Below are 12698 nucleotides of genomic sequence, written 5' to 3'. Positions count from 1 at the left end.
GCGCGTAAAGCGGTTCCTGCAAACCGAAACGTGGTGTGTATACATGGCTGGCACTCTGTTTGTTTCTGCCAGAGCTTAATCGTCAACACAAGCATAAGCATGAACTGCATGGAGTATTTTCTTCACCCAAAAATGTGCCTCACGAGCCAGAGGCGCACTGACACAGCCGTGAAGGAGACCACCCGCACAATGCAGGTAGCTCCAGCGACCGCTTCGAACCGCTCGCTGAAACGCTACACGAGCAGCAAACGAAGTTGTTCACGCGGGTGAGAAGTTGATAATGTGGGCGAACTTTGCACTGTAAAACGACATTCGCGGTGCTTAGGAAAGCACCCATTAAACATCCTCTGCGGTGGTAAGCCTAATCGTCTCTGGCGCAACCAGACGGCATCCCCAAGCAGTTCGAAGCTCCCCGCCATAGGGTACGCGCATCCCCATTCGCTCAAGCCGGCAGGCTCCTCCCACTGCTGCGTGTGGCCATCGCCTCCTGTATTTTTACAATGCCAAACGCATCAGCCCGGACCGGCCAACCAAGCCCTCTCCTTCTACTCCAGTCACTCTCCCCCAATCGGTACCCAGCGCTTCAGTCATATGACCAGTTCAGTTTGGGGCGACGCGTGGTGGAGAGTGGCAATGTTGGCAAAACATGCTCCGCTGCGGCTCTGAGCTTTCTATTCTAGCGCTGGCGCGAGCACCTTTACTTTGACAATCTCAAACATCGGTTGCCTTGGCAACCAGGCACAAGCCACTCTCGAATTCAGTTACGGTTACATGATCCTGGTTCAGCTCGGGGCCCCACCTTCCGACATGTGGGCACTGCAGGCGTACCACTCACTCCCATTTGGAAGCGCGCGATACGTTTGGCATTGTAAAAATACAGGAGGCGATGATGCGGTGCAAGTCACTTTCTGACCGAGGAAGAAGCCGGCGTCTGCGAGCAATTGCACATGTGGCCGTGAAAAAACGCACACAAGGCTCATAAAGACCCTCAAATGCTTTGCCGTGCACTTGCTGGAATGATGGAACCCAACAAGCATGAGCGAACTTGAACGAAAGACAAAGCGGCAGCATGAAGCGGTGGCGACGTCATACGCAGTGTGTAGGCAAGGAGCTTGTAGGCAAGGAGCTTGCTCACGGACTCCATGTCTCGCTGCACTGTGGCATTGGGCGGACCGTGTCGCTGTTGTTTTATCGAGACCCCATTTCAGTGCTTGCATCTCCAAAAATCTACTTCTGCAACCAAAATTTCGTGCCTAGTTGTCCATGAAACTTCGTTACATTGAAATTTTGGCGAACAGGACTCTGTAATGCAGAAGGTGAAAAATACATGGTGCGCATACACTTAAAATTTAAAAAAAATTATGTGGTTCATTACATTAGGGGTTTTGTTACATTGAAGTTTGTTACATCAAAGTTTGACTGTACTATTTGAAAAATAAAATAAGCAGGTTTTTCCCTACTGTTCCACTGACAAACACAAAGAACCTCACATTTATTTTGAAATAAATGTTACAAAAATATTGCTTTGCTTGACTTATCCTTGCTGGAAAAATATAAAAAAGAACAGTGTAAAGCAGGGCTGAGACAGCTGAATCAGATTTGGGAACAGAAGAACCTTGATTTGGAGCAGAACAACAACATTTATCGTGTCAACTTAGGAGCCTAAAAATCAAATTTTTGGCAACTTGAGGGAGGGGAGTGCACTTTTCAATTATTTTTAAACGCACATAACACTGAAACAGCCTTTCAATAAAGTTATTTCTACCAGAGTATCAAAAGGTACGAGCTGCCCTACCTTTTCACAAATTTATTAGGCTATATATGCATAGATAGCGTGGAGTGCAGTTGAAAATATCGAATTGAAAAACTAAGAGGCATTTATATTATCATGTGGATGCCAAAATGACTATTTTCATAATCCCAGACGCAGCTTTACACAAAAGTGTAGAGCCACGGCAAAAGTTGCGCAAGGTGAGGTGACAGTCGTCGCACCCCACCTACCATTTCAATCTCCAAGGTGCACGTTCACTACGATCGCAATTTGAGTGACGGTATGTTTAGCCACCTCCCTTTTGGCATTAAATTTCACTTCAGGTAGATGAACCATTATTACTAGCGTGCAATAATAGCCCGTCCTGCTATCAGACACTGCTTGAACATTTTGCGCCAATGTAGCCTGCACCACCACTTGTGCAGTGTCAATCGTCCCATTCCCGCCACTCGCAAGATCGCTGTCAAAGGCAGCAATAACTCAGCGTTTTATAACATCACAATGAGTCCGAAATTTCACTTCAAGCACGCCCCGTGCCTCACACTCAAGGCCGAAACACGGCGAATTCGCGGGCACCTCGTTGTTTTTGATGAACTCCCGTCTTTAGAGTCTCGCAACTTCCCTCAACAGATCAAACGACTAAATGTAAACACAGCCACCCCCATAACCAAAACCACGGTAGAAATCAGCAAAGAGCACTCTTACTCAAACACGAGCAACTGCTTCACCCAGCGGCCATGTTTTCCAATCTTCACCACACCAATATGGCGGTGCCCAGTAATGTCCCACTGAAACTGACGGGAGCGATAAAATCCTTGGCTCTCGGACTGCTTTGGAGCAGTTCGGCGCAATTTCTGCAATTTTCAAGCTTTTGGAGCAGCCTGGCGTAGGAAAACAAATTTGTATTAAAACTGCGCAAGATGCACAGCTGTCTCACCCCTGGTAAAGAAAAGTTCTGTGCTTCATGGCAGCCTGCAAAGTAAACACAAAGTGCCCCATGCAGTCTTGAAGTTGATGCCAATAAACAAGGGTTTTTGTATACTGTTTTTATCTCCCAAGGGAGAAAAAAAAAATGTTTGCACGGTAACCTGTTTGGCTTGTTTAGTATACTGCACAATATAACCACCCCACAAATACTTCATGACGAGTTAGCTCGTTACTGGCAGCAAAGTGGTAAGGTGATCCACTGGTTGACACTGGTTCAGCTGTCTCTCTGAACCAGGATGGCACATGGGCAACCGACCGCAGTATCTGATGCCCCCGTTACACAGGCACGTGCAACAGCTGTTAACACAAACGGCAGTTGAATCCCGTAATGGCCGTGTGAACTGAACAGTGGTGGCTGACGCGCTCACACGGCACTTGGTGGTGTTCAGTTTCGTTTGGATGATTTATCCTGTGACTCCAAATTTTACGCGGTGAACTACAAAAAATTTTTTCTCTATTTTCTGCGAGCATGCTGCACGGCGTGTTTCTTTTTTTTTTTTTTTTACTTTTCTCAACAATTTTTTGTAACAGTATGGGATAACCTTATTAGCCGATCCAATCCAAACCACGGCGTTGCAAATAGCTGCGTTTGTTGCGGTTTCGACGTGGTGAAACATCCCAATTCACGATGCATCACTTGTACTAACTGCAGCACCGCTGTCCTATCACAGGTTAATTAACAAATGCGTCAGCGATGGTGCCCACACAAAGCGTTTTCACGGCAGCGCGCTTGCCTTCAGCAAGGACACGTTTCTGGGCGCAGCCATCTTGCCTATCTGCCCACGGAACAGAGGAAAACCAGCGGAGGGAGACTAGTGACATCCGTTGGCGCCGATCGCCGCGTAACTTCGCCTAATGGCCAACTGCCGTTTTGTTAAAGGCCGTTAAGGTGCCCGTGCAACAGAGGTATAAATCCACTAGAATAACTGCTACCAACCCAACTTTAGAGCCGCTATAGCAATCTAAGGGGACACTGAAGTGCCTTTATCAGTTTTATTGGTGATTTGCAGATTATCTCTTCTGTGATTGTGCCTATTCAAAATCGTTAACTTTGAAAGACACCTTGGGAGCCCATTTTTATAATTCCAGGCGCTGCTGGAACAAGTAAAGCTACTTGAAGGTAGCTCAAAAAATGCCCTTTTAAAATCAGTTTTGGTTCCATTTTTGCAACAAAAACTTGATTTTTGACACACGTTTGCATCACCTGGGTGTGAAAAAAGGGCGCGGTCATCGCGCGTCACTGCTACCAACGAAGAATGCATGCTACTCAATTACTCTGCATCAACGTTTGGATTTTGTTATCAGGACACGAATGGTGAATCAACATCAGGTTTGCACTCTGACAGTAATAATCTCTGAAATCCGCTGAAACTGTCAAGCAGTGCCTGTTTGCAAAGCTACTTATGATTTTAGGCAGTTTTATTGCCTTTGCGCACGTTGATTTAAGTTGTGTTGTAGTTCTACTTACCCCAGAACCATTCGCGAACAGATTACAACAGTTTCAGTTGTGTTTCTGCATCGCGAAATTCATATCTGGTGCTAATACACAGTTACCCAACTTCAAGCCTACCTGCCATGGTGCCTTGAGCTTTCGAGACTGATCTCGAAAAAAGCATGCCGCTCCTGATTTCACCCAGCCCTAACCCGATTTCTGTGATAAGAACTTCCAATGCAAGTCAAAAGATAACACCCAGTCGTCAGATATCTGTTTCGACGAGGAGAGCGCTTCAAACTGGCCTTGCACACCGCCAGCTGTTCGCTTGTCAGTTCCGTTTCCATACGAAGGTATCTCCGGGGATTTAGTGTTGCTTCTTAGTTGAACTGTCCATTCGGACGGAGTCTCCAATAAGTTTTGTAATGTTTCATTTCAGAACTGTTAGGTGGCACTGCAATGCAGGAGGCTTGTAGTGCTGATCTTTTTTATTGCACAGCCGCTACTCGGCCAAAGTTTGTAGGGCACGATTCTAGCGCATCGCACCTCATTCCTGCAAGCAAGGCTACAACAGCGAGTCAGAAGATGATGAAGAGCAACTTTATGTTTTGAGAGATAACTGACAGTGAATGTCAACAAGCATCAACCACAGAGTTTAATTTTCAACTTCATGCAAGTTTTTCCGCATCGCGTGCTTGTCCCAAATACTGTGCTGGCTGTAAATGCAAAGTCAGTGATTGACAAGATGTTTTACAGTACGCGGGGGCAAATTGGTGCCTCTGATAATGTCAAACCGCCACATTTCTTTTAGGAAACCACTTGAAATTGCACATTTTGAAATGGAGGTTGGGCTTCACCACATGGCACAACCACCACGCGTGTTAACTTTTTTTTTTATCTGACAAACTGTTCCGTTTAAGTCGTCATTTTTTCTAGGCGTGTTTTTGAACTGTTTCCCTACAAAATTTATATTCTAACTTATCGGGCTGAAAAAAATCGCTGCCAATTGAGTTACGCTCATTCCTGATCGCCTGGTGGCCGATGGCTGAACTAGGCGCGAGCCAGAAAGCTGGGGATGTTTTAAAATTTCGGTGCACGTAAAAAGCTCCAGGTGGTCAAAAATGAGGCCGAGCCCTCGACTAATTCGCGCCTCCTAACCTCTGTAGTTGCTGCCCATTAAAAAATTAATTTTTTCTACTACCGGTGATTTATTATACCCAACTCCTTTTTTATCATTTTCTTCAACAACTTGACAAAAATTTTGATTTTGATATACTTTTTTCCTAACTATGATGCATTAAAACACTTAAAAAACTGGTGTTATTGGAAAGGGCATTAAATAATTTGCATTTTGTGTTCCTGTTTTTTTAGCAGAAAAAAAAAATGTTTTCTTGGACCCCTAGAAATTGGCCAATTTTCCCGCGGTCACGAAAGAGTTAAACCTGCTAAGCGATCATTCCAGCATTTTATTTTATTTTATTCACCTCGCTGAGTTCAAAATATGAGACTCCGACTGATCAGTCACAACTTACCACAACACCTTCTGTGGACTTCAAGGATGTGAACATGTGATCCAGGATGGGTTCCAAGTACTGAGTCATGTCAGCTTTCAGCACAGAAGAGACAGATGCAAGCATCCCATACCTGAACAGAAATAGAGGTGGTACTGTGCACAGGTACAGGGTAGCAAGAACTCGCATAGATAAGTATGGAAACACGATTAACCGAACTTGTGAAGAGCAGTGCATTCAGTCCTGCAAGTGTCACAGTCCCCCGCAGCAGCACTTTATTCTACGTAACAACGCTCGGTCGTCAAGCAAACATGCATGAATGCTTACAATTATGGTATCTGTGTTATATAGCAAAACTACACCAATATAGAGGATCTCCTGGGAACAGAAGGCCTAACAGCTTGTCTGGGGGAGGAGAAGGGAGGGGGGGGGGGGGGAAGGCACACTGTTCTTAAAAACGTTTTTCTTGCTTTCCAACTGATTTCGATGGAACTTCATGGCCTTGTTCAATTTTTAAAGTTGATTTCAAATACCCAATTTTGATGTTAGGTAATTATATTCCGAGTTTATTAAAAATCTTGATTGTTCTTGTGAACAATAGGGAAAAACCATACAACAAAGAATTATCAGCAAGGCATGAATAGATACCAGAAGTTGTGGCAAATTTGCGGGGTGGAACAGGGTACATGGGTTTGGGAGCAGTCCTGGGAGCAGGCAAAATTGCCTTTTGTAGCAGGCTTGGAGCAGCCAGAAAGGCCGTTTGGCCAGAGGCTGGCACAGCAGCCTGTGCCAGCCCCCTGCCAATTTAGTTTAACCTATTAGTCTACTATATTACACATTCTACCATGCACTAGAACCTACTCCGAATCAGGGACGCAGAGCCCGTACAATATGCAGAAATTTACAATACGCACAGTTATCTATCTTCTTCCCAGCGAGTGCGCCGCGTTATCACCATCAAAGGGTAAAATTCACGAGTAGAAGCGAAGGGGATCAAATAACAGGCCTCACTTCGTGTCAAACTCACGGCGGCATTCCATGAAACAAGGCATTTGCTTGCATTTTTTTGTGCAAAGTGTGTGCAAAGTCTAACATAGCTTTGTCTTCGCCCCTCACGGGGTAGCGAGAGTCGACGAGCATTCGCCATAGTACATAACGAGAGTGTGTTGAGAGGCATAATTATTGCTGGACCATCCTCTACATAAGCAAAGCTAACCCCAGACTTCACATGCAAAAAAATTAAACTACCGACTTTCACCTCGCGCTGTAGAAGATGAAAAGCAATTCCGCGGTTGGGCGTTCGTTGTGTGCATAGTGTATGAACGGAACGGAGAACGTGCGTGTGCGAGATGCCGGCAGTGCGTTCGTGCACGTCTTGTGCGACTCCGGAGCGCGTTCGCATACTTCGTCGCCGCCAGCAGCGCATTCCAATCTTGGGGTGAACGGATTCCAGCAACCGACAGAAGCCGCGCGCGTGCGGAAAGAGGTAGTGAAGAGGACAAGAAAAATTTGAATCTCCCGCCCTGAGGCCGCTTCTACGAGTCTCACGGAGAAGCATGCAGATGGCGCCACGCGGCCGCCTAGAGGCAGAAATGCTTCCAACTCGTTCACGCCTCTCCAAACACACAGAAACATCCCCCTCGCGAGGGGCACGATCAAATGCAGAGCATTTCCTGGGGCGCACTACGTTAAGTAGTTTGCGTTACGTTAATGTTGTTGCACTTGTGGCAACTGCTGACGAGAGAGCGCTCGTCAGCAGTAATTTGAACGAGTCAACGATATAAGGCGCGTGTGTAGCGTCCCATTCTGTGTCGGCTTTGTGGCACAGTGGGTAAAGCACCATGTACATTGCGTTCCGCCCGCAGGGTCGAGGGATCGAAACCTGGCGCCGGATAGTATTTTTTTTATATATAGTAGGGAGGGCTGCGGTGCGGACTACGGACGTCAACGCGGGTGACATCGTGAGTTACTGAAATGCTCTGCATTTAAAAATTATTTCTTTTGCAGTGCGCAGCCAGAAGTGGCGAAGACCGGAGATGCCGAGCGGTATGCGTTCCGCTCCCCGCTAGCAGACGACGCTCGCTTTCCTAGCGCAACTCGCGGCCGGCCGCCTTCTCTCCACGGCCGCGGCGGCGAGATACGGGACTGAAACTAAAGAGTGGCAAACTGTTCGCATGGCGACGCAGTGAAACCTCCCCCTCGCGAGGGGCACGATCAAATGCAGAGCATTTCCGGGGGCACACGACGTTAAGTAGTTTGCGTTACGTTAATGTTGTTGCACTTGTGGCAACTGCTGACGAGACAGCGCTCGTCAGCAGTAATTTGAACGAGTCAAGGATATAAGGCGCGTTCGTAGCCTCCCATTCTGTGTCGGCTTTGTGGCGCAGTGGGTAGAGCACCATGTACATTGCGTTCCGCCCGCAGGGTCGAGGGATCGAAACCAGGCGCCGGATAGTATTTTTTTTTACTATATAGGGTGCGGACTACGACTACGGACGTCAACGCGGGTGACATCGTGAGTTACTGAAATGCCCTGCATTTAAAATGAGTAATTACCTCACAACAAAGGTGAACCGAATTAACTTGCGAGGGCAAATCTTCCGCCATCTTGTTTGTTCAATACATGCAGCTACGCTCATCTAAAATAGTCAACTAAATTGAAGTCCACCTCCAACAAACTAAAACTTGTACGGAGTACCTGCAGCTTTACAGCTAAGCAAAAGCCAACTTCCATAGCCACTCCTTAATGAAATCAAAACCATCACTGAATTGAAACTGATAACACGATGTTTCAGCCAAGGTTTCGGCCACTGGGCATCATGGCAGTGCTATCTCCCGGCTCAGTTCGGGCTCTGCGGAGCAGGACGGCGCTGATAAACAAGCTTGGCGCAACAGCGGCGGTTTGGAGCAGGATGGCGCAGGTAAACAAGTTTGGCTCTCAACGGCACAAACGGCACAGCTGTTCCATCCATGGTTTAGCAATCACAAGTTTACATCAATTCTAACTTTTATGTTTGAAGTACTCCTGCTAACCAATTAAAAACATACCTAATTTAACAACTACTGAAACACAAAATGAAAAATCTGTTTCCCTTATTGGATGGTTTAAACATTCAGCTTTACAGTGCAAAAGGAATGATCTGCTTAGCTGCACTACATGCCGGGATGTACCTCTCAAGAATTTCCTATCACTGCAATACCACTCGTCATCTTTTTGTTGAAATTGGGCCTCAGTGACTTTTATAAGTACCTGGTACTGTTCCAAGTTTAAAATTTTAGGAGAAAAAAACTGCACAAATTAGGAGAAAAGTGATACCTAAAGAAATGCTTTTTCGGGCAATTTTTCTGTCCCAAAGACCCATTAAATCCATTTAAAACCTTCAGACGCCCAATTAAATGGTCATGAAAAAGTCCAGCAAGTTTCCTGCACTACCCCCTTTAACTCTTTCCTTACGGCGCCATAGGCCATCGGACACGGTGTTCCGATGATTTCAAACGTTCCGCGAAAGCTGAAAACGGCGCCTGGTGGACAACTAACGCCATCGGGCGTATTTATTGACAACTCATTTTTCTATTTTATTATGTTTTGTTGATATTTCGCGTGCAGAGACCGCGCCAAGAGTGAAATTTGAACCCACAATAGTGGCGAGTTGTGTGAAAACGGCGTCCGCTTCACAGCGCACTCCGCAAAAGCGGACAGCTGTGGCAGGGTGTTCAGCAGCTGCTGCTGCTGCTGATTTTTGTTACCCCAGCGGCGGTGATGACTCCAGAACGATGTGGATTTGCTAGATTTTAGTTCTGATAAAGACGCTCTCATTCAAATGCCTCAGACCGACAGGTGCTGCCAGGTAGGTTTTGAGCTGTATTTATAAACAAAACGGGCTTCCTATGTGATGACTGCGGCTTTACACATTGATGTGTAGGGTCTGGACAACGTACAATGGGGATATTTTGCCAAATGCACCGCGTCATATCGCATTATCACCTTCATGATAGCCTGGCACTCGTGTCAGATTACCGCTACGGAGTGATGCGTGACACTTCTCAAGAGCGCTGGATTTTTTTTCTGGCTTTTTACCACTGAAACAAAAAGGATTTTGTGTCAGAACACAAAAAAAATGTGCTTGGATGCATGACCGACTTACACTCGAGTGGCTTCGAGGAGTGGCACAGCCGTCAGTTCCACTAGGTTGACGGGCCCACAAAAATACAAAACTTGGTGTACAGCGTTGATATATATATTGAATCATAGCCAAGAAATGTAGGAACAATTTGTATATCTTAGAATTCCTAAAATAATTTTTAGGCTCAGTACAATTGCCTATATACGTTGCGTGTATACTTTTTTGTGCATTTTTTTTCTGATTATTTGACTAATAAACTAAGTAATTGTACCTTTCACAAAACTGCTGTTATGTGTTTGCAAGAGCAATCTATAAGCTACAATTCCATGCATAGCAATGCTAAATGTGTCCACTAGCTCAAGCGAAAGAAATAGCTTTGTCGAAGCACTCAAAATCGGCTGTTTTTCCGCTCCAACGAAAGAGTTAATAGGGTGCCCCGCCAGGCAATGCATTAGCTAGACAATCATACACGCGTCGAGTCATGGTAAAATGCGAACAAGAATAAAACATTACATTTTAAATATTTTTGTTGAGTACAAAGACGGCACTTTTATGATATATTGCCAACCTGGTAAGTTGGAGGTACAGAGGTAAAGGTTAACTGGTTTCACATCTGTAGAGGCAGCACAAACGACCCACAGGCATCATGAATCTCGACTGGGAGTCGGCATGTCTCGTGCTCCCGGTTGCCTCTGCGCCTTTTGCACCCCATAGTGTGTGCTCCTAAAGAGAGTACTCACGTGCTCCTGCGCAGGTCAGGGTCATCCACTGCATCAATCAGGCGTAACCCCAGTTGTACACACTCCGCTGCCATGGGCAAGAAATTGGCAGATCCAATGGTCCGGGCGAAGCAACCCAAGGTGTCTGCACATACCGAGGAACGTGTCACCCCACAAGGGCATATAATGCAGGCACAATCACTACAGTCTCACCGACAGCCTGCGTTCGCAGGGTAGCATTGTGCTCCGTCTGGTCTTCCGTCAGATACTGCTTGAGGTGGTTGATGACTTCAGGAAAGTAGGGCAGCATTGCTTCTTTGGTTGCATTGGCTGTGTTGACGGAAAGATTGAAGAACAGCGTGAAGCGAAGGTAAACTGAGGCCCTTCAGCTGTGTTGCACGACGACTCAAACTAGTATTGATCGTTTCCAACTCAATATCTGTAACAAGATTGCAATAAGATCCATCCAAATTGGAAAGCCTGAGGTAAATTCTTCCCCATGAGAAAACGATTTAGCACGTAAAAATCTACTCCAATGTGAGAAAAAATGACAAACAGAAACAGGGGCAAGAAGGCAGCACAAAGGCCCATGGCCCTGCTGCTAATTTCAATCACACGGCTGGTACTTGCCAGCTGAGCCGATGGCACTGATGGCCAGCTCCTTGGCTCGGTAGGATGGTGCTGTCAGGAACAGAAGGACTCGCTCCATTACCGCTGGCAGGTAGGTGACCAGTTCTTCCTCTGCACCACACAATGGCCATAAATGCTTCGTCAGCACACAATGCATTTCAACCTTGTACTGCAACAGCACAAACTAGCATGTTGTTCAAATAAAAAAAAAAAAAATCTGCCGCGTTAATCCTTCCATTTTCAAGGAAACAGAAAATGACCCCAGGTGGCCTTGATCTCTCTCTCTCTCCTTTTTCCCTTTCCACATCACACACACACACAAAAAAAAAAACTTACGATCACCTCAGTAGGCAAACAGTACATTTAGGGCACGCCAAAAAGCAATTGAGGCTTGGTAAAGTGCTCGAACAGCAACAATAGCGAGAACGCGATTCAGTACACTTCTTGGCAACCCTTACGAGCATTAGCGACGACTACAGCGCATCGCCACTGTCACCACCGGCCACGTCAGATACTAGTGAATTGTATTGCGTATCATTAACACCTAACGTTCCAGTGGCACGTTGGTTCCCCCTTGCAATGCGTATCTGTCAAGATATAATGATTGCAGCCTTGTTTCGAATATACAAGTCGTAGAAAAATAAGTTGCAGGGATGCGATTGCACAATACCTGACAACCACTGGTGCTCTCTATGTGAATGCTGATTGGTTGTAGGGTTTAACACGCCGACGAAATGCAGGCGATGAGGCGCACCATAGTGGAGGGCTATGGATTATATTTGACCACCTGGGGATATTTAACGTGCGTCGAAATCTCGTACACACAGGCGTTTCTGCTCTTCTCCTCCATCAGAAAAGCGGCAGCCGCGGCCGGGAATCAAATCCGGGACCTCATGTTCAGCAGCACAACGCCTTAGCCACTGATCCACCGCGGCAGGTAAATCTAACGGGCACACTACAAGGCTCTGCTTCATTGAATACGTGCACACTGACACCTTAGTGCAAGAAGCAAGAAAAGGGTTAATAAAACCACGGAGTAAAGGGTCTGCAAGCCAGAAACAAGCCAAAAGTTTGTATGGGTATGAGAACACCTGCAGCCACGGAAATGCTAATGCTGTTCATCTGAATTTAAACCAGGCAGGGCTCAACAGACCCAACTGGACACAAAATCCACTTCTATTTTGCAGAGCATAGCGGGAACACTTGACTTGTGTGCTAATGCAGAACAAAATCATGGAACCAATATTTTTGGCAACGCCCCACAGAAGATGCTTGTTTCCTGACTGGAACGAACACTCACTCATCCATGGTGCAGACGTATTCTTTGAAGTACAGAGTGAGCAGCACACAAATGACAAAAGGTGTCATTCAAGAATGGCTTCTGCTAGGGTGCCCTGATTTGTTTCTAGATGTTTCTGCTCGCTCTTTAGGCCTTCTGGGAATGTTTCCAAGAAGCCTTTGGTTGCAGACCCGAATTTTATGATAGGCCCGTCGGTGCAACAGTAGATCTTCCTGCGGAGGCTG

The 12698-nt window shown here is 46.2% G+C and overlaps 1 protein-coding gene across 1 annotated transcript in view; it reads right to left on the bottom strand.

Moving 5' to 3' along the window:
• Positions 1-12698, bottom strand: part of LOC144154339 (importin-4-like) — a 90522-nt gene that overhangs the window by 30305 nt on the left and 47519 nt on the right. The window contains exons 16-19 of the mRNA XM_077685840.1: positions 11175-11285; positions 10758-10874; positions 10566-10689; positions 5723-5834 (exon numbers count right to left, since the gene is read on the bottom strand). Coding sequence (XP_077541966.1) covers positions 5723-5834; positions 10566-10689; positions 10758-10874; positions 11175-11285 — 464 coding nt within the window. The remainder of the gene's footprint in view (positions 1-5722; positions 5835-10565; positions 10690-10757; positions 10875-11174; positions 11286-12698) is intronic.

The sequence above is a fragment of the Haemaphysalis longicornis genome, unplaced genomic scaffold (assembly GCF_048455015.1).
Source record: "Haemaphysalis longicornis isolate Haplotype H1 unplaced genomic scaffold, Haemaphysalis longicornis Haplotype H1 scaffold_1, whole genome shotgun sequence".
NCBI classification, from domain to species: domain Eukaryota; kingdom Metazoa; phylum Arthropoda; class Arachnida; order Ixodida; family Ixodidae; genus Haemaphysalis; species Haemaphysalis longicornis.
Note: the sequence above shows the minus strand (reverse complement) of the source record. Positions and strands in the feature narration are given on the sequence as shown.